The sequence below is a fragment of the Bombyx mandarina genome, chromosome 06 (assembly GCF_030267445.1).
Source record: "Bombyx mandarina strain Sakado chromosome 06, ASM3026744v2".
NCBI lineage: Eukaryota > Metazoa > Arthropoda > Insecta > Lepidoptera > Bombycidae > Bombyx > Bombyx mandarina.
Genome location: NC_143213.1, coordinates 15682060 through 15704466, shown reverse-complemented (window position 1 = coordinate 15704466; position 22407 = coordinate 15682060). Strand labels below are relative to the sequence as shown.

Here is a 22407-nt window from a genome sequence, read left to right as displayed (position 1 = left end):
TAAAACTAGTCCCACGACCCAGAGTTAAATGCAAGGGAAATCGCGCCTTATATTTTAAGCCATTACTTGGATATTCTTCTGCATTCGAATTTAAATGTCAGCAATGCATTTCGCATTCACAATAAGCTCTGTGTTATTGTGATAAAATCGAATTTTGCTTAATAAGTAAAAGAGTTAAGTTAGTCTTAATTTAACCTAGTTCAAGAGTTGGTACTGAGATGTTGACACGGTATTTTTTTTATTAATTTGACGAATGCGGAGAAATCTATGGGAGTCGGTTTGAATTATTTACGAATGGGTACTTAGAAAATATATGATTTTTTTACTTATTTTTGGCTATTGACATGAGTAAGATTTTTAACTGACAATCCACCCATCCAATGTTCAAAAGTGATTAATTAATTTAATAGTCAATACATTCGACCGTAGTAGTATTCATCTTGTTTTCTGATTTTACTCCCTAAGTCTTGAGTCCTAGATTGGTGTAAATAAAAACTCCGGAAACGTACTCTGCATGGATGCAGCGAAACGAGAGAACACGCATGAACTCACTCTGTAACTGACATCTCAGGTGGCGCGTGGGTCTATGAATGGTGGACAATCTCTTCAGCCAAAACGATTCCGCATCATCCCTATTAAATATAAAAGACCAAGAAAAGCATTTCCCACAGTCAAGCAGTGCTATTAACAAAACGATTATTGTTATTAAGTCGAAACTAATCTATTTAATAAACAATATATTTAAAACTAGCTGATCCGGCAGACTTCGTAGTGCCTCAATCGATAAATAAAAGACCTGAGCTTTTGTATAAAATAAACTTAAAACAAATAAAAGGAATCCGTCCGACGGGGGACACATCAAAGGAAAAACAAAATTGTTATTTTTATTTAATTCCGAGCATTTCATATTTATATACCATTTAAACCTTCTCTGGACTTCCACAAATAATTCTAGACCAAAATTAGTCAAATCGGTCCAGCCGTTCTCGAGTTTTAGCGAGACCAACGAACAGCAATTTATTTTTATATATAGAGATAGGTAGATATATAGATAGAAGATAAAACGATACAGTCTAAAAAGCTTTAAAATTTATCAATTAAATAAAACACCAGGGTTTCCAAGGTCAGTCTCTAACGAAGTGTGAAGATTCTAAAATAAACTTTTTATACCTCTTTCGAAAGCTCATTATACTGCCATTAGTTGTGCTTACTTTTAATTACGAAAATCCCTTGTGTAAGGTATTACCCAATTACATTAGAATCACTGAGTCTCGTTCAAACCCATTTAAGTTGGTCGATATATAATTGTGTTATTAATTGCGTGCTTGCTTGCTATACAACTTGTTAGTGGGAATATATTATATACCCTACGGATTTTTTTGTAAATATTTTTCTCCCACACGGACTATCTACTTATTAAAATATAAGAATTGTCTCATTTTTTTTTTTATTTATGTTCATCTGTATAATGTTAAATCTATTTTGGTAAATTATTCAATTCATACTTGGGTGAGATGGCGAGTGTTTTGGTGTGTATGTTCTATGTACACATGCTATTTAACTACACAAGTAGAATATTAACTATTGTTTAACACGCAATGATTTTACACAAACGCATTTGTATCGTCGAAATCTAAATTTTAAGCTCCAATAGTTTTGATAAAGCATTCCAGTAAACATCCAATCTGGAAACACTGTGCCTTATGTACTTTATATAAGGATCAAACTCGCTAGACTGCTCTACTAAACTCTGCATATCACACAAAAGTTTTGCGGTCGTGGTCATTTGAATGTAACAAATAATTACAGTAAAGTTGAATTAGCAACACATTATGCTCGGATACCCATTAGTATTGATGAATACCGCCCTCGCGGCCGTTGACTTCGGCAAAAACACAGGAACACGACTCGCGCTACGAATGAAGCCGTAATAAACGCCAAGGTTGAGTCTTATCGCTCTAAAATTATTTTAATGACATCTTCTCGTGATAAGTTGACATTTAAGTAATTTGGCTGATCTTAAAATGTAGTTTGTCAACCAGAAGATGTTGTAGTAATTTTTTTCAAAGAAAGGCGTGATGATTCAGGAAGCTGAAAGTGAAAGGAAAGATTTGTGAGGGTGTAGCTTTATTGCATGGTGCAATCAGATATACCCCACTCTGGACTGCAATGCTCCACATATCGCCGAATATAAAATAGATGGTGCCATAGTTAAAGGGAAAGTTATTCATGACTGACAATATTTCTGGAAACTCATATTGATCCATCCTGTATACCCACTTCATTCTCACACTAAGCTTCTTCTGCCTGTCTCGCTTATTCCTGTATAGAGTAGTTGATGTTGTCATAGCCTCGGTCAGCACAGGTAGAATATTCCTGTCACCATCAGATAAAAGGGTAGGTAATAGTGGCTCGAACTGACTTAATGTTTCAATATTTGTAGCAGAATTTACATTTGAGGGAAAGTATTATACCCTAAAACACAAAATAAATGATATTTAACATGTGCTTGTATGTTTTTGTCATATACATAAATAAGAAATTCGTTACATTCATGAAAATTCATAAATAATTTATCGTAATAAAATCAACTATATTATAGTATTATAAAAATATGTAAAAATAAAAAATAAAAAACATTCGACAGCCCTGATTGCACTTGTTGAATGAGAACCGACACCACTTGCTGTTCACGCGGCAAAACATTCCAGAGTTTATTTATCACGTAGGAAAGGCTGTGATTGTCACGAGGTTTTATTCATAATATTTTATAGGCGTTGAAGTACTCACTATTGATAGCCTGAGATATAACATTTTGAATTCCACTTGATATGTTAAAAACCAAACGTTGACAACCCTACAGCAAGTAGAGTGATAACATTTACAGAATTAAACTTCAATGAAAACAATTAGTAGAAACTACGAGGGAAGGGAAATGAAGGTACTCTACGGAAATGTTCAAGTGATGGTATTTTTTCTTAAAGCTCCATATCTTGAATGTCAGCGAGATTCCTAGAGCATGGATGAGACAATCTTCTTTGTATTTGTAGTAGTCCGGTAATTATAGAATGTCAAGATCTGATGATTATTATCACTACTTTCGTTTTTCCATCCGGCATTTTGAGGTTGCGTCATCAGATCAACGACTTAATTCAAGTTGAAAGTTGAAGCGATGATGGCATAAACCATTATGTTATTCGAACTTGTTATGTGAAGAAATTTCAGAGAGAATTAAATTTAAACACGAAAGTCTTATTGCCATCAAAGCGCGACCATCACTGATCAAAGAAAATGATTATGCAATATAATTAAACCTTTAAATTTTAATTTTAATTTCGGCTCATGGGACATTAATCTCGTTTTAGTTACGGTACCATTTTGCTCTAGTGTATTTATTTTATTGTTGGTGTTGAGTTGTTGGTATTGGTGTTGAGTTATTACCAGAGACATCAATCACAATACCGCTTTGATATCTGAGGTATCTCTACGTCCACACCTCAAACCGGAACGCATTATTGCTTCCCGGTAAAAATAGACTGAATAATCTTCCCATATGAAATTAATATGTGCCCTATTACTAAAGGATACACTTTAAATTCATACCTCTTGACTTACATATGTAGTGGCAAGATAGTAGAAATTAATAAAAACAAAAGTACACACATCAAACTCTACAATAGTTCTGAGCCAACGTAACTAAGTCACAAATAAGTATAAATAATAATAAACTTCCCGCACGATATAATCAGCCATCATAACGGGTTTCTGGTTGAAATGGAAAACGTAGGTCAGTACTGAGTGCTGCTGATGAGGGGGCAATGACCTTGGCGGTTTTCACTTCTAAATGTCTTGGCCTTTTGTTTTATAGTATTAAAGGCGGTTTAAGGTTAATCGCATTGTTTTTAATTTTCTTGCACTTTAACAATGTCAATAAACTGTTGGTTGTACACCGGACAAACAGACACACAATCGCATGATTCACATTACGTGCCATTTTCGCTTATCGCATAAAATAATCAGATGACCTCACGCATTATTTAACATTACGAATTGACATGAGGCTGAAGTCTCAACAGCATCGTAATACGGCTTCATTTTCCATCAAACAATACGCTGGTGCCAATCTGTACGGGATAGTGTCACGTTTCCCTACCAGTAATTAGATACCAGTAATTAGTAAGGAAAATTGGATAGGAAAATTAAATGCAATGAAAAAATTAATTCTAACGCATATCTAAGGATTACCGAAATTCATGTTTACAATAACCACCAAGGTAAAATAACGTGTTAATTAGTTTGCTGCAAAAAATATCCCAAATGGTACTAGATGGATTAGATGGTCCTTAATGGTAGACAACGGCTTGGCTCTACCCCTGGCATTGCTGACGTCCATGAGCGATGGTAACCGCTTACCATCAGGTGGGCCGTATGCTGTCTGCAAAGGCAATAAAAAAAATTAAATCGTACGTGCTCAGCTCGTGCCAAGCCATTGATAACGAAGACTATTAAACTGTGTCTTGTTTACCTTTCGGATAACACCATCAATACCGATTTTCTGTGAAATAGTCACGGTTTTAGGACACCAATGATACGTAACCAATCAAAATTTTCTCACGGTTTCGAAAATAAACTCAGAATCAGACCGTAATAATAATTAGAATTTTTACTAAAACATTCTTAAATATAATAATATGGTGTCATTTTGGTTATCATTTTGTTCCCGTGACATTTAAATTATTGTGAAACTATTTTAATTTCATTGCGTAATAATGTTGCAATTTTCGAATTCGAATTTTGAAATTGAATTGAGTGTTCTACAACATCGTTCAACGCTTAATTATTAATAGATATAATTAAATATTTATGTTAATTTTATGTCATCTGAATTTATAGAATGTTCAATAAAGAGTAAAAATTTGTAATTCCCATCTTACCTTTTATCGATACTCGGGATAGTAGAAACATTGAATTCAATAAAAACAATTATAAGGTTAGAATAAATAAAAAAATGATCAAGTAATTTTCAAATGTCGACATAGAACCTCATGTCAAACGAAACAAACCAAAGCCCAGAGCGACTTCCAATTAGTTAAAAAAAAATAGAATACATATTGTAAAAAAATTAAAGACTTTTGATATGATGTACTTAACAAAATTATTTCATCAAAAGTCTAATTTGGCGACTTCCAATTAGTTAAGAAAAAATAGAATATGCTTTGTTAAAAAAAAATAAGGGCTTTTGATATGATGTATTTAACAAAATTATTTCACCAAAGGTCTAATTTGCTGTCATTAATTAACCTTAATTTAATAGGAAAATCCAGTGAGATTACCAAAATGTATAAAGTGATGAAAAACCGGAGCCATTAAACTAGACGAAGATTTACCAACTGCAGGCTAATTGCGAAACGCTATGGTAATATAAATACTTTAGCAATCGCGGGACGACGATTGCATTTCTAAGATTAACATTTTATATTTTAAGATAGTAAATTTATATGTTTTAGTATTTTTTAAACTTGACGTATTCAACTATTGAGTGATGTGGAAATAAAAGACGACCGTACAAAGACTTCACACAAAAGTATTCGTTCTTGCTTTCATTTATTTGTTATAATAAGTAAAATTGCGTTGGAAGTTTATCTTAAAGTTACCTACTAGAATGTAACTATATAGGAATTGGAACGAAAGTACCTACAATGATGAAGGTGTTTATTTTTCGCGTTTTCTTCAATGAACTTTGAATGCGTTATTACTCATATACACACGCGAGCACATTGTTTCAAGCGCCCTAATTAAGGGTAAACTCTTTTGAAGTCAACCCGTAATCTCATTCATAGTAAAATTTGTAGTGGAACCCGTTAGAAAATATTTGTGTATGTATGTAATGTTAAAGACGTGAATGTTTAAAATAATTTGTGATTTTGCTCATTTTTTAAATTGAAGGGTGCTTTCTGCGAATATCTTATAACTTATACAGCTCTATAATTAACAATGAATGTTTCTAAGTCCTCCATTATCCTGTGTTCTTGTAGCATACATCGAGTGACATCGAGAGTGAGTGTCTAACAATTAATGTTTTTCAGGGATATTTATTAACAAATACATGAATTCATTTCGACCATTGTCCTTTATCATCTTACGAAATATTGACTACTCATGGTTTAATAGCATCAAACATCTGTTAGTCAGTTAAACAGGGATTCAACACGATGTGAACTATTTTAATTAAATTACATTAAATATAACGTAAAAATGTTTTTACGGTTGTTAACTGCTCAGATATGAATTTACTTAGACACAAATTCACTTATATCTCACTCGATGTTGAGGGATCACTGTTGCTCATAACACATGAGGTCATAACGTCATAGCCCTTCGAATTGGACCAGAGGCTTGTGACAGATCAATAGAACGGTCGGCGACGGAGTCTCCTTTAACTGTATTTGGTAAAGGTATACGGTGCTCTTGTTCCTTATCTTTATTTGCTGTAGACCATAACACAGGAGAAAATCTACTAACGTGTGTTTCTTGTGCTTCCGTAATCAAGATACCGGCTCTCCAGCCGTCCACTCACCGCGTAATGGAATTATTCAACTGGAATAAGAACTTTCTGTCTTCACTTTCATCAAATTAAAACCGTAATTTGTTTATGAATAAATTATTAGCCTTTCACGTTGCTATGCATTCACAACGCTCAACATCAGATAGATTTTGGGTTCGTGTGCTGAAGAGATGTCCGGGTGATCGATTGGAAATAGTCGGTGTTAATGTCTCTGTCACTGTGACAAGGGTGAGGTCTTCCGCTCAAGAGTTAACTATTGTTGAAAAAAGGATATGAAAACATCTATCTTTTTTTCCGACGTATCAACTCTCCGACTCAAATTATATGCTTGCATATGTTTGACGTACAAAATAAGCAATAACTTGGAGACTTTCTATGCACTTTTATATTATTAACTATTATGCGTTATAGAAAACTTTGACCATAAACAAGAAAGTTGGAGCACCGTTAGCGAACCGTGTCCAGGCCTGTTATAAACTTCAAGACTTGGAATAACTTAGTACCGCAATCAGTGTAGACCAAGAGACGGTCAATATTAAATACGCGGCACCTTTATTCTCTAACTGTCATTAGCCATGTTTTTTTATTATTGCCTTAGTAGGTAGATGAGCATACGGCCCACCTGATGGTGAGTGATTATGGACGTAAGCAATGCCAAGGGCAGAGCCAAGCCGCTGCTTAACCTTAAGTACTATGTGTATTCTTTATTTCGAAAACTTAATCTTTTAAACCTTAACGAATAATCTTTACGCTATGTGAAACCTGGGATAAGAATCAATCGCTTTCTGAAATGAAGACGCGTTAAGATAAATGCCGCGTAACCAGACAAAAAATGTTTTTCAACGGATAGACTCGTACGAGAGAGCCAGCATGTAGACAGCTGTGTAGCTAAGAGTACGTTTTGCGTTCACAAGGTAGGACTCCTTTAGGCTTAGAATTCACAGCGTCCTTGAAACTACAAGCAGTCAAGCTCTAGACGATTATATAGAGAAGGTGAGAGAACCAAGTGCAAATAGCTCTGTGAAAAATACGCTTAAACGGTATTGCAAAGTGTCAGAGCGAATTGGAGGGTATGTTTTTATCAAAAAGATGTTTGCATCCTTATTTTACGCAACTTATAAAATTTTTGAAGTCGTCGTGGCCTAAAGGATAAGACGTCCGGTGCATTCGTGTTGAAGCGATGCACCGGTGTTCGAATCCCGCAGGCGGGTACCAATTTTTCTAATGAAATATGTACTCAACAAATGTTCACGATTGACTTCCACGGTGAAGGAATAACATCGTGTAATAAAAATCAAACCCGCAAAATTATAATTTGCGTAATTACTGGTGGTAGGACCTCTTGTGAGTCCGCGCGGATAGGTACCACCGCCCTGCTTATTTCTGCCGTGAAGCAGTAATGCGTTTCGGTTTGAAGGGTGGGGTAGCCGTTGTAACTATACTGAGATTTTAGAACTTGTATCTCAAGGTGGGTGGCGCGTCTACGTTGTAGATGTCTATGGGCTCCAGTAACCACTTAACATCAGGTGGGCTGTGAACTCGTCCACCCATCTACGCAATAAAAAAAAAAAAAAAAAACAATGAATTTTGAGTGCCGTTTTTTTTTATAACTACATCTTTAAACCACACTTTCAATGCTTTTCATATTGTCTGCTTCATAAGTTTTTTTTTTCCTGGAGTGTACGATCGCTGTTTGATTTGTAACAATGAACATGACACATAGTAGTGATCCACGTCATAAATAGCCACAAAATATATATTTATCATTGAGAAACGCCTCATATTTGTATTACATATAGATTTACCTATTGTTCTCCGATACAAACGACGAAGCTTTTGTGTTAAGTAACGAGATGGGAATTTGTATTGTCTATATCATTGAATCTTATCTATGCTAGAATAACTTCTGTACAAAATTGATATACATATCGACGCTTGAAAGGCAAACGTGACTAAGCGACAATAACTGTTTTGTACATAAATGATAGGCAATAACCATATTCGATGCGCAAAAAATATACATTTCGAGGTCTATTAAAATCATTTCGATCCTACAGCTACTAGCTAGATTGTACTATAGCTAGATTCGTTAAAATATTTTTTTTTTCCAGGTATTTCAACTTTAAATTAGTCTACTGTAAAGTTCACGCATTGTCGCTTAGTCACGTTTGCCTTTCAAGCGTCGATATGTAATCAGTCATTCTTTCATATGAAGCATTAAATAATTTAAAGCATAACCTTGGTTGCAGGTCGCTCCTATGCTGTATGTTGAAATAAATGTCCTACAGTAGACGCAATTCATTTATTAACGGGCATATTATGATATTTATGGTACCTCAACATAAATGGGCTTTCCATTGAATCCGTGGTTCCATTGATTAATTGATTGATTAAACATTACTACACATTAAAATAATAGAGAAAAATGAAGAGCACTCTACAGAAAACAATGGGGCATCGTATCGCTCAAAGCGATTCCTGAAGGACATTTTAATTAAAGGCAATACGCAATATTATTAACGAGTTTTATTTTAGAGACACACACATTACACGTTATATTCCGCCATTACATATTTTAAGAGAGAGAGAGAGAGATATATATATATATTTTTTCATAACATTTTTGTCTCATCTATTACATTGAACGTTTCATTTCACTCAACAATTCCATCTAAACTAACATCAAATGAACAATAACAACTGATAAAAACTTTACTTAAAGTTTAAAGAAATATATTCAAATATTTCAAGCTAAGCATAAATATACACTTATGGTTTTAAATCACTAACCTCCACCTTTTTTCTCAGGCTAACGTACGATTTAATCCATGATAATCTCGCCAGATCACTCACAGCCCACCAATCAAACACTTCACTTGTAAACAATAGCGACACCACACGGAACTTCCGAGATTATTTCCCACGCCAGAAATCTGACATCTAGTTATAAAAAATATGAGCAATTTTCTGATTTTCAAACTCGATTGCTGAACATTGAAACTATAAACAATAATCTAGGTAGCGTTGCAGATAACACGATTAGCTCTTAACCTATGCGTATTTAGGTAAATAAGTATTTATATTTTACATTTATGTGTAGTTACATTTTATGAGATTTTGTTTTTAATATTATTTAAATAACACCAAATAAAGTGAAAAGACAAATAAATGAATTCTGTATGTTTTGGAAAGCTTATTAATTCTCTACGACGAATAAAATTAGAATATCAAGTAATGTAAGTTTTAAATCGTCATAGTCTGAAGTATACACGCCCGGTGTATTAGTATCGAGCTGTGTTCAAATTCCGCAGGCAGGTACCATTTTTCTAATGAATTAAATACTTAATTAATGATTGACAACTAATTGACTTCCGCAATGGAGGAACAGCATCGTGTGTTAAAACATAAGCCGGAAAAAATGCATCTTTACTATACATTATGATATATAGTCATTATATTCAGATATAGATCTCAAATAGATCAATAAATAGGCAGGTAGCGGCATTCAAGCTTTTTTTTTGCTTAGATGGATGGACGTGCTCACAGCCCACCTGGTGTTAAGTGGTTATTGGAGCCCATATACATCTACAACGTAAATGCACCACCCACCTTGAGATATAAGTTCTAAGATCTGTGTAGCTACAACGGCTGTCCTACCCATCAGACCGAAACGCATTACTGCTTTACGGTAGAAATAGGCAGGGTAGTGGTACCCACCCGCGCGGACTCACAAGAGGTCCTACCACCAGTAATTACGCAAATTATAATTTTGCGGGTTTGATTTTTATTACACGATGTTATTCCTTCACCATGACAGTCAATCGTGAACATTTGTTGAGTACGTATTTTATCAGAAAAATTGGTACCCGCCTGCGGGATTCGCACACCGGTGCATCGCTTCAACACGAATGCACCGGACGTCTTATCTTTTAGACCACGACGACTTGAATATTTTGTTAAAAGGTATTCTCCCACTACCGTACTACGCTGTGTTAGTATTATTTCTAAAGCTATAATTCTTCTGACGGTTTGCGGTAAAACGATTAGAATTATAATTAGAGACCGCTACGTTTATCATATTATAGCTACGGTACTTTTCTCGACACGCCATCGCGTGGGACATCCATGGGAACATTTTTGATGTGTCTTCGATGGCATTAGAATCACATTATTCTACATAAATTATACTAAATGGAGGCTTATTATGTATTAGTTGCGTGTCGCGAGCCCCAAGAGGCGTACCATCATCCAGCCTATATTTACCGTGACGCAATTATGATGTCCTGTTTGAAATGAAATACCATTGCGTTAACCCATCAATGTGATAACATTTAAAAAAATTAAAGGTAGTTCCAACGCAATAAAAAAGTCCTAATTATCTACATAAATAGGAAACCATTAGTTTAAATTCATTTTTAAATAAATTTAATTATCATAAATTTTTAACTGTTTACCTAATTGTGTTGAATCTAAAAAAATTGGAAATCTGTGTAATATTCATCTTTACAACATAATAATGTGATTTGTATTAAACAGAGTTCTGCTTATTTATACATATTAGTATTTTGAAATCTTAGTCTGAGTTATTTAATTAAAGTTGGACGCATTGTGGTCGCATTTGTGACCCTACACGTAAAAAAATAATTTAGGTCAAGAAATAAAAAATGTGAATGTATGGTAAATTCCACAAAAATTATATTTTTCAAAACTTCACAATATCACATTTTCTTTTAGTTATTGATGTTGCTTATTTTTAATGACTAATGATTTTTATGTTATTAGTGCACATATCACTGTCTAGCCTATGTGAAACGTGTAGCAGTCATGTGTTCCGTATTAAATGGTAGACGAATCGTTATACTCACTTCTAGTGTCAAAATAGTGGCAGCGTTCGCGTTATGATGTCTACTGGACTCCAAAAAGGCACTGCATTAGTGTTGACATCGTTTAGATCAAGGCAAAACCTTCATTCAAAACCCACGATCATCTACCACCATCAGCTAATACAAAACAATGAGTATACGGTGTTGGATAATGTTATCATATCGGGATACTAAGTAACTTCAAAGAAACGCGTTTCGCACACGTAATAAGATACACGGCAGTATAACTGGTAGATTATGACAGAGAAATTCGTCTAATCGATTACGCGTTATCGATTTTCGATGCACTACTATCCGAGTTACGTGTAAAACTATATTACTTTAATTAATATTGTGAATTCAATCCTTTCAAGAAACATCATTTTGAATCAATTGTGATACACTGTATTTTTACTAATGCTTTCATTTTCGCAGGTTGTAACTTCTACCCGGTGGGAGAATACCTGAAGTTCGTGAGGATACCAGAAAACCTGAAAGTTGGAGATGAGGTCCTCAAAGTCGAGGTCCATCCAAGGTGAGTTAATTTAAGCAGCAATAAGACGAAAGTTACTGACAGCTGATATTTTAGATTCTCCTATAACGAGGACATCCAAAATAATAAAAAAATTGGAAAACTTCTCCGTACTACCTATCTTAGATTTTAGGCCACATGAATACGCAGCTTTATCGATTTGTCAGAATGTCACGTCGTCACGTCAAGAGCCGACACGATGGTATGTCCATAACCTTTGACGAGGTTAAGGTTCATCTGATTCTGGAAATGATTATCCTCCACTCAACTCTACGAAGTGGAGCGCATCACTTCTTCATGGCAGAAACATACAGCACGGTGGTAAACTAACCTGTATAACAGCTCACAATACTACTTACCAACAGTAATGTAAGGAGCGTATACATTTTGCGTCTTATCTATTATCCGAGCCTTCGTTCAACATTGCAGTCGTCAGTGACAACGCGTAAGAAATGCAGTTAGAAAAAAAAGTATATGCTTTTTTTTATTGCTTAGTTGTGTGGACGAGCTCACAGCCCACCTGGTGTGCTCAGTGGTTACTGGAGCCCATAGACATCTACAACGTAAATGCGCCACCCACCTTGAGATATAAGTTCTAAGATCTCAGTATATGCCTGCGGGATTCGAACACCGGTGTGGTCACATCGCTTGGTAAAAGTGCACCGATCGTCCTATCCATTATACCAGGGGTGCTGCAAGCTAAACGCTTATCGCAAATTAGAAAGTATTTAAATATAAACGCCAGATATTTTTGTAGAATTTTATGTGTTTATGTAAAACTTTAATTGCTGACTAATTTTAGATTTCTTCAATTTGTGAACGAAAGTGATATCATAGAATTGTTAATATTTATTTAATTACAGCTCGATTAATATCCGGTTATTTCTGTCCAATCGTTTAGGTTTCTTTTTTACAAACCTTAAATGATGAACGAGCTGCCTTTACTTTGTGATGAAGTAACGGTTATTTAAGCTATGGATTGTTGAATAATCGCTTCAGGTTTTAGAATTAAAAACAATGTAAATCTTCTGTTAAATTCAAGCCACAGCTTTTTTTTTTTTTTTATTGCTTAGATGGGTGGACGAGCTCACAGCCCACCTGGTGTTAAGTGGTTACTGGAGCCCATAGACATCTACAACGTAAATGCGCCACCCACCTTGAGATATAAGTTCTAAGGTCTCAGTATAGTTACAACGGCTACCCCACCCTTCAAACCGAAACGCATTACTGCTTCACGGCAGAAATAGGCAGGGCGGTGGTACCTACCCGTGCGGACTCACAATAGGTCCTACCACCAGTGATTACGCAAATTATAATTTTGCGGGTTTGATTTTTATTACACGATGTTATTCCTTCACCGTGGAAGTCAATCGTGAACATTTGTTAAGTACGTATTTCATTCGAAAAATTACAATTAAAAACAGCTAAGATTGGACAATGTATGAAAATATTTCTTTTTACTAGTTTAATTTTCTGTTGATGAAATATATAAACAATCGGAGAAATTTTCTGTACTCATTCTGTGTCTCTTCATTATTTACGATCTCTGTAATAATGAAGAGATTCATTATTACAGAGATTCTAGAGTTACCTCTTTTTATACATAGCGGTTAATGCGCGATGGGCACCTACAGCTCACCTGATCCTCAGTGTTTACTGTGTCTCAACAGTCTCACGAACCTCAAGCATGTCAGGTTTTATCCAAGAATCGTATATCGCAAACATTTATTCGCTTTATACTTAACAAATTTTTCGAATGAAATACGTACTTAACAAATGTTCACGATTGACTTCCACGGTGAAGGAATAACATCGTGTAATAAAAATCAAACCCGCAAAATTATAATTTGCGTAATCACTGGTGGTAGGACCTATTGTGAGTCTGCACGGGTAGGTACCACCGCCCCGCCTATTTCTGCCGTGAAGCAGTAATGCGTTTCGGTTTGAAGGGTGGGGTAGCCGTTGTAACTATACTGAGACCTTAGAACTTATATCTCAAGGTGGGTGGCGCATTTACGTTGTAGATGTCTATGGGCTCCAGTAACCACTTAACACCAGGTGGGCTGTGAGCTCGTCCACCAATCTAAGCAATAAAAAAAAAAAAAAAAAAAAAAAAAACTAAATTCGTCACGTAAATTTCAAAATTTCATTAACAAATATTGAGTTTTCTAAATAAAAAATATTACTTAAAGTAAGAATATATTCGGATTTCTAAAAAAAAAACTTCACTTAAAAAATCATGAATGTTGAACTGAAAAGTGTACTTACACATTAGTAAAATAATTTTAGAATAGAAACAAAAAAATCTAGAAATTAATTCGAACATGTAAACGAACTGTACGCCTTTATTTAAAAACTAACTAGTGACTTGAGTTAAGTCTTTATGCTAAAACAAAATATCATCACCCACACAGAAAGCAAAAGTGTAGATAACTTAGAAAAGCTTACGGCCTGGCTTACGGCATGTGCTGACCATCTCTGACGTATATCCATATACGTATATCCTATAAACATGCAAGGTATCTGCCCTTGTCCCAGTCACCTGGGGTCGGTGCAACATGTTTTCTCCTTCCATACTCTTCTATCAATACCATGTCTTTGTTCACTCCCCTTTTACACATATCGTCTTTCACGCAATCCATCCATTTTTTCTTACGTCTACCTCCTCCTCTAAAGCATTCTACGTTCATAGCTAAGAGCAAGTTAAAGCAAGGTATCATCTGATATCTACAAATATTTAATAAGTTGAACAAACAAAGTTACAGTCTAATTTACTTTTTTATATCTAGACACGTTTATAATACGTTAATAATGTCATTATAAATCAGATTATCCGATAAAAAAACAACGCGTCATCTAAGCACAATAACCCTGTAGCCCAAAAAATGCTGAAAGTAAGCGTGACTCTAAAAAAACATACCGGTACAGTCACAAAGCAAAATGTTATTTTTCACACCAGTGACGTAACCGTTGATGCGCCAAGTTGTGTAATGACCACAGTAAAAGTGCTACTTCAAGTTGACTCGTGTGTTGTGCAGACGAGCGTTCAAAGCGCGTGACAGTTTATATTAAACTTTTTCTTAATGCTCGAATTTTACAGCCTTTTACTTTTATATATTGTTCAACAATGCGAATTTTGAGTCAAGGTGAACGAGCTCTCAACTCGTCCGATATTAAATGGTCACTGTTTGCCACAAATTTACAGCGTTAATGGCGGCATCCACCATGAAGTCGACGACTATTGTATTGTAAAATGGCTGTTTCAATCGTCAAGCCGAAACACATGAGTGCTTCGTAGCAGAAATTGGCACGTTAGGACCTATCTGCACGGGTGTTTGAATAAGAATCGATATTGATATGCTTTGAATATCGTCATTCAAATTATCTTCAGTTTTTTACTGCCTATTTCTGCCGTGAAGCAGTAATGCGTTTCGGTTTGAAGGGTGGGGCAGCCGTTGTAACTGTACTTGAAACCTTTAGAACTTATATCTCAAGGTGGATGGCGCATTTACGTTGTAGATGTCAATGGGCTCCAGTAATCACCTAACACCAGGTGGGCTGTGAGATCGTCCACACATCTAAGCAATAAAAATAAAAGTTATTTTATCTGCTTTTCGCATCTGTTAAGACATTCCTTTTTTTCCCTCTACCACTAATTTCTGGGTAGGTTTTACCCCGATGTGGCTTAAAAAGGCTGGCTAGACCCCACAACGGTTATTTATACAAACTGCGCTCGCTGTTCAAGCTAGGCCGCTACAAAACGCTCGTCTACGACAAGTAAAAGAATTAATACAAAAATAATAACTCTATTACGATACATACCGCTTGTGTGTTTGAATGTCCCAATCGGACTAAGTACTTAATGATCGATTGAAAATAGGTTGAATTACGAAACGATGAAGTATTTTATTTTTACTACATATTTAAGAAACTCTAATTACTTTGATTGACTCATTGTGCTGTCCGGAAAAATATCACCCATCATGTTCTTTGATTGAGCGATATTTTTCATAATCTTTATTCCTATACATACAGAATAGTAATATAACAGACAATAATAACATAATAATAATACAATTTTCCTGCAAACTTTATTATGATCGCGCTATTCTTACCGATAGGACGATTCACTACAATAGACCGGATATCACTTTACAAGATAAAAACAATAAAGTCACCTACATTATTGACATTGCAGTCCCGAATACCCACAACATTCAAAAAACTTTTACCGAAAAGATGACAAAATACACAGAACTTAAAGAATAAATGTTAGAATTTGGAAACAGAAAAAAGTTTACATAGTCCCAATAATAATCTCAACCACTGGAGTTGTCCCAAACCACATCCACAACAGCTTAAAGCTTTTAGATTTAAAAGATAACATATTTATTTCACTACAAAAGGCAGCAATCCTAAATACATGCAGAATAGTAAGAAAGTTCCTGCGGCTTGAAGAAAACCAAACTTACTACACGCAATAAAAACTAGCATAATTATGAACTCATAACTAATATATAGGTATTACTTGGCCAAAAGTAAGTAAATATACAGTTCCACCAGCTCTGTCGACAGACTGAACTGAGAAAGGGGAAACATATGAAATTAATAATAAAAATAAGAGGCTCGAGCCTCTCGAGAGGCTTGGTCTCAACAAAAAGTCGGTGGTGGCCCAAATGCAAAAAGCAGTCTTGCTCGACAATGCCCGCATAGTTCGCCGGTTTCTCTCCCAATAGTCCCTAACGCTCCGTCCGATTGTGGCCCACCTCGTCGGAGTGTATCCTGCCGTCTTCCCAGGCGAGGCAGTGTTTAATACATTCATAATAATGTTCGGATGTGTTTTTTTTGTTCAATAAATAAAAAGTAATAGAAGTAAATTTATTTGAACCCCATAAAAATACTTCACGAGCCATATAAGTTATGTTTTTAGTTCTTCAATTTTATTTGAAGGCTAACAATATGCTTTTGTTAAAAAATTGCACTCTTTTAAGTATAACTGTACTTTTAAATCGTTTACACCAAACTTAGAAGATGTTTAAAAGCTACAAGCCTTATCTTGGTTTTAATGATATTTTTACAGATGTACAATTACCGAAGCTTCGTGGACAAGTGCTCTCAAATTCTCAATGCCATATGTTCTTACCAATGACACTTGCTGTGTATGGTTTGGTGCCATAATTTTATTTCTGTCGCGAAGTCCGATCACCGTCGTAATCGAACCCGTCGCTTGCGACGAAGGGCTCGACGGGCGAATTAACCCACAGACACAGTCCACTGAGTTTCTCGCCGGATCTTCTCAGTGGGTCGCGTTTCCGATCCGGTAGTAGATTCTGCGAAGCACTGTTCTTGCTAGGGTCAGTGTTAGCATCACTCCGGTTTGAGCCCCGTGAGCTCACCTATTAGTTAAGGTTACGCTGAAATAGCCTCTCAAGGCTATCAGATTAGGTAAAAAAAAAGTCGCGAAGCAGTCAAGCGGTCAGTTTATAGGATGGAAAAGCTCATATAAATACTTTGTAGTTAACTTAGTAAGTTTAACAATATTTAGTATAAAGTGTTAATGTAAATAATCCAGCACTGCGGTTTCGTTTGTGGCGATTTCCTTAAGCGAACTGTTACAATTACAATTGTTATGGTTAATTTTAAAATTTTCTATTTTATTTCATGTAATGTTTTCTCTACTTATAGTCTGCGGTTTGATTCAGAATATTAGTTTACAGTTTGCCAACGACAGTGTACGGTCCATGGGGATGCTGTGTTCGTTTGGCTAGTTCTTATTAGGAACTTACTGGTTTTTCCAAACTTGAGGATGCATTAAAATATTGTGATATCACAACACATTTTTCTTAATCCTTAAGTTATAGAAAACAATATTTTATGTAATTTACACCGTATAAATTTGGTTCACTATATTGACTTTTTGATGATCAATCGACTGTAAACTAAATATTGAACGAATTATTTATAATCGAAGTCATCTTGGCCTAAAGGATAAAACGTCCGGCGCATTCGTGTTGAGCGATGCCCCGGTGTTCGAATCTCAGGCGGGTACCAATTTTTCTAATGAAATACGTACTCAACAAAAGTTCACGATTGACTTCCACGGTGAAGGAATAACATCGTGTAAAAAAAATCAAACCCGCATAATTATAATTTGCGTAATTACTGGTGGTAGGACCTCTTGTGAGTCCGCGCGGATAGGTACAACCGCTCTGCCTATTTCTGCCGTGAAGCAGTAATCCGTTTCCGTTTGACGGGTAAGGCAGCCGTTGTAACTACATATACTGAGACCTTAGAACTTATATCTCAAGGTGGGTGGTGCATTTACGTTGTAGATGTCTATGGGCCCCGTAACCACTTTACACCAGGTGGGCTGTGAGCTCGTCCACCCTACTAAGCAATAAAAAAAAAATTTTAAAGGTTCTTTTTTTTTTAAAGTTATTAGTGGCACTATACCACTGCACTACAACTAACACGCAGACACAATAACAATTTCAAAATACGTTAAAAATCTTCCTCAATTTGGTATTGGGAGCATCATTGCATGCATTATTGTGAGTAATTACATTGCATCTGCATTTCTGATGCAAACCGTTACATCTCGTTCACTTCCTCTAGACGAAGATAATAAAAATACTTTACACAATACATTGCGCAAAAGAGATTGCACCTGTAATATTAAAAATCACAAATCGAGCAACGATATGGAAATTATTGCTTTAGAACTAAAGGAACTAACAGATATTGCGGTTGTATGAGGTGCCTAATATTCCCAGGGTCAAACGTGTTTTTTTTTTTTTTTTTTAAACGTAATAAACGCTAAATTAACACATTTTTATCACTAATTTATGGATTTGCGGTTTTCAATATTGTTCATATCCTCAATATAGATTTTATTGCAGAAATACAACACATTATGACATTAAAAGTGAACGTCATGGATGTATCGATAAGATTTTGCAATCTATATATATATAAAAATGAATTGCTGTTCGTTAGTCTCGCTAAAACTCGAGAACGGCTGGACCAATTTGGCTAATTGTGGTCTTGAATTATTTCTGGATGTCCAGAAAAGGTTTAAAAGGTAGATAAATATGAAAATTCTCGGAATTAAATAAAAATAACAATTTTGTTTTTCCTTTGATGTGTCCTCCGTCGGACGGATTCCTTTAGTTTGTTTTAAGTTTATTTTTATACAAAAGCTTAGGTCTTTTATTTATCGATTGAGGCACTACGAAGTCTGCCGGGTTAGCTAGGATAATATATTTGTGTCAAAATGTGTACAAGTAGTTGTTTGTTTCAAACAAGAAAAATAAGCACGAATTAGACGTTAACACTAAAAATGAGTTTGTTCTCATCAGGGAAAAAGAGTGGAGAGAGTAAACTAGCTTGTGCCTTGTCTTTAATGTCGCGTTTATTATAGTCGTTATTTCCGAAGTTTTTTTTTATTGCTTAGATGGGTGAACGAGCTCACAGCCCACCTGGTGTTAAGAGGTTACTGGAGCCCATAGAAATCTAGAACTGAATTGCGCCACCCACCTTGAGATATAAGTTCTAAGGTATAGTTACAACGGTTGCCCCACCCTTCAAACCGAAACGCATTACTGCTTCACGGCAGAAAGAGGCGGGGTGGTGGTACCTACCCGTGGGGACTCACAAGAGGTCCTACCACCAGTTGCGAATGTTTTACAGTCTTCATGTTCGCATGATATGTGCCTCGAAATAATCACATGTGGGATAAAAGACAATTATTTGCCCACTGATTTTCTCGCCGGATCTTCTCAGTGGCTCGCGATTCCGATCCGGTGGTAGATTCGGCGAAGCACTGACCTTGCTAGGGCTAGTGCTAGCTAGTACTAGTCTCCCAGGTTGAGGCCGTGAGCATACCTACCCGTCCGGGCATAGCTTCTTAGGCTACCAGTGAATAGGTAGGGGAAAAAAACAAAAAGAAAACAATTATTCCTTCCACTCGGGAATATTTAACTTTTCATCTTCAGCTAGACTTCACTGTATTTTTATGGACTGCAATGAAAGACGCATGCATGTGAGCTAGTCTATCTACTAATAAAAACACCAAGAATTTTTAAATTAGCCGGTAGTACGTGTCAAATTATTATTTTTCGTTATTGAGCGCACAATTAACAATATCCTGTGCTTTATACTTTAATATCCCGTCAATTTAAATATGTAACTATAAGAAACATGTTTATATAGGAACTAATTTGGTGTTATTAAAATTGTAAAAATCATGTTTGTTTAATTTTTGTTTAGACAAACACATTATACCCAGCCATAGCCCAATTAAACAAGCCCGCATATTGTCAATTTTTTATTTATAGTATTTATGGGTGGACGAGCTCACGGCCCACCTGACGTTAGGTAGTTACCGGATCCCATAGACAATTACAACGTAAATGCCGCAACCGACCTTAAGATATGAGTTCTAAGGTCTCAGTATAGTTACAACTGCTGCACCACCGCTCAAACCGAATTACTGCTTCACCGCAGAAATAGGCAGGGCGGTGGTACCTACTCGTGCGGACTCACAAGACGTCCTACCACAATTAAAACAATTTTAACAAATACAGAGAATGGCTGATAATCAGTACGAGTTAATGCGCAACATCGCCAAACAAATCTTGTCAATCGAATGCGAACCCCTAATTCTAAGTCGGTGAGGCAAAAAATTAACATTTTTAACAGAGATCATTATAACATTAGAACAAGGTCAACGCGAATAGTAGAAAGGATGATCCGCGAGTTGAATTAGATCAACATTTTTAATACGATCATAAATCTGCCTTGTGAAATATAATTAAGAAACGTTTGGTGGCTTCTCGAAAAAAAAAAACCTAGCTTAAAATGTAACGCAAATAATCTAGAGATTTTCAGCATGACAGGGTTGTCAACGCCGTGTCATTTTATTAGTGGTGTCCGCCACCATCCTCTGGGCAACTTTAGTGCATTAGGGGTGTCAAGTGTTACAAAACAGGCTACTACTGCTTTCTTCTAGCAAAAGAAGTTTGTACTAAAAAAAGTTCGATTTGCATACTTTATTTTATGAATAAGTGGCTACTGGTGGCCCGGAGACCTTTTCAGTTTCACCAGGACAGGTGGGCAAGCAATGGCTCAGCCAAGCGTGGTAGTGGGATTTGCTAAGAGCTACCCGAGCGCCTCTAAAGAAGACCTAACAACTCAAGAGCAATCGCGAATGCACCTTTTTTTTTCCTACCTATTCGCTGGAAGCCTAAGAGGCTATTCCGGTTACTCCCGAACGGGTAGGTGAACTCACGGGCTCAACCTGAGAGAATTTGCTGACACTAGTCCTAGCAACAGTAGTGCTTCGCAGAATCTACCGCTGGACCCGAATCGCCACCCACTGAGAAGATCCAGCGAGAAACTCAGTGGGTGGCGTCTATGGGTTAGTTCGCTCGTCGAACTCTTCGTCGTAATCGTCAAGTTCGACAAGACCGGTGACCAATGCTTGTGAGGTCTAAAAGCACCGAGAGTGGATTCGGCGCTTTTGCGTTGCCCCGTCGCGGTCGTATAAGTAATTAGCGGCAGCCACGACAATAGGGTTTGAATGCATCTACTACCGAATCGGAATCGCGATCCGCTGAGAAGATCCGGCGAGAAACTCAGCGGGCTGATGTATAGATTAGGTTGCACGTAGTATGCATATAATGACTCCTGCCACTCTCATATACATATTATCTCTTAAAGGTTCATGTGTCGCTAAGATAAAACCAATGAAAGTGAAAGTTACATCCACCTCAAGTTGGACGAAGGTATTTGATTATATTACGAATAGGTCAGCCTTGACCTTGTCTGCACATATTTATTAGATTTTCAATACCCATTGATGTGTATTCAATTTTAAGACTGCAATTAATATGCAAATAGTAAAAGACAAAACAGCTTCGTAAAATTTTCTCGTCTGCACGCCAGTCAAGTTTCTTTTTCAGTTTTTATATGAATATGCTTCAATATTGCTCTTTGAAATAAAAATAGTGGTCCATCTGCTATAATAAATCAGAGTATCCTCACTAATCATTAAAACAGAAAGTTGTTTTACTTGAAGTATTTTATCAAAACATCTACCATTTCAAGACGTATTTTTATCGATTTGCGAAATCAAAGAACAATATAATAAAACGGAATGTCGATTGTTAAATGATCGAAATGTAATAATTAAAATCGATATTGAGTAAAATTTAATGCTAGGTATCTTAATGTCATGGTAACATTATTTTTGGGAACAGTTTTTATTGGTTTACAACCTAGCCTTGATGGTAAGCGGTGAAATTATGTGGCCCAAAACTTTAAGTTTTTTAGACTTCTCAACATTCAGTTTTATTTTTGGCACTTAATTTTTAAGAGTTTAGTCTTAGGGGCTATTTCAGCGTAACCGTGACTAGTAGGTGAGCTCACGGGGCTCAAACCTGATGACG

The 22407-nt window shown here is 36.0% G+C and overlaps 1 protein-coding gene across 3 annotated transcripts in view; it reads left to right on the top strand.

Moving 5' to 3' along the window:
• The window catches only part of Cad89D (cadherin 89D), a 52521-nt gene that overhangs the window by 4736 nt on the left and 25378 nt on the right, over nucleotides 1–22407 (top strand). For all 3 annotated transcript variants that reach the window (XM_089728449.1, XM_089728450.1, XM_089728448.1), the window contains exon 2: nucleotides 11863–11962. In XM_089728449.1, the coding sequence (XP_089584575.1) occupies nucleotides 11863–11962 (100 nt within the window). The remainder of the gene's footprint in view (nucleotides 1–11862; nucleotides 11963–22407) is intronic.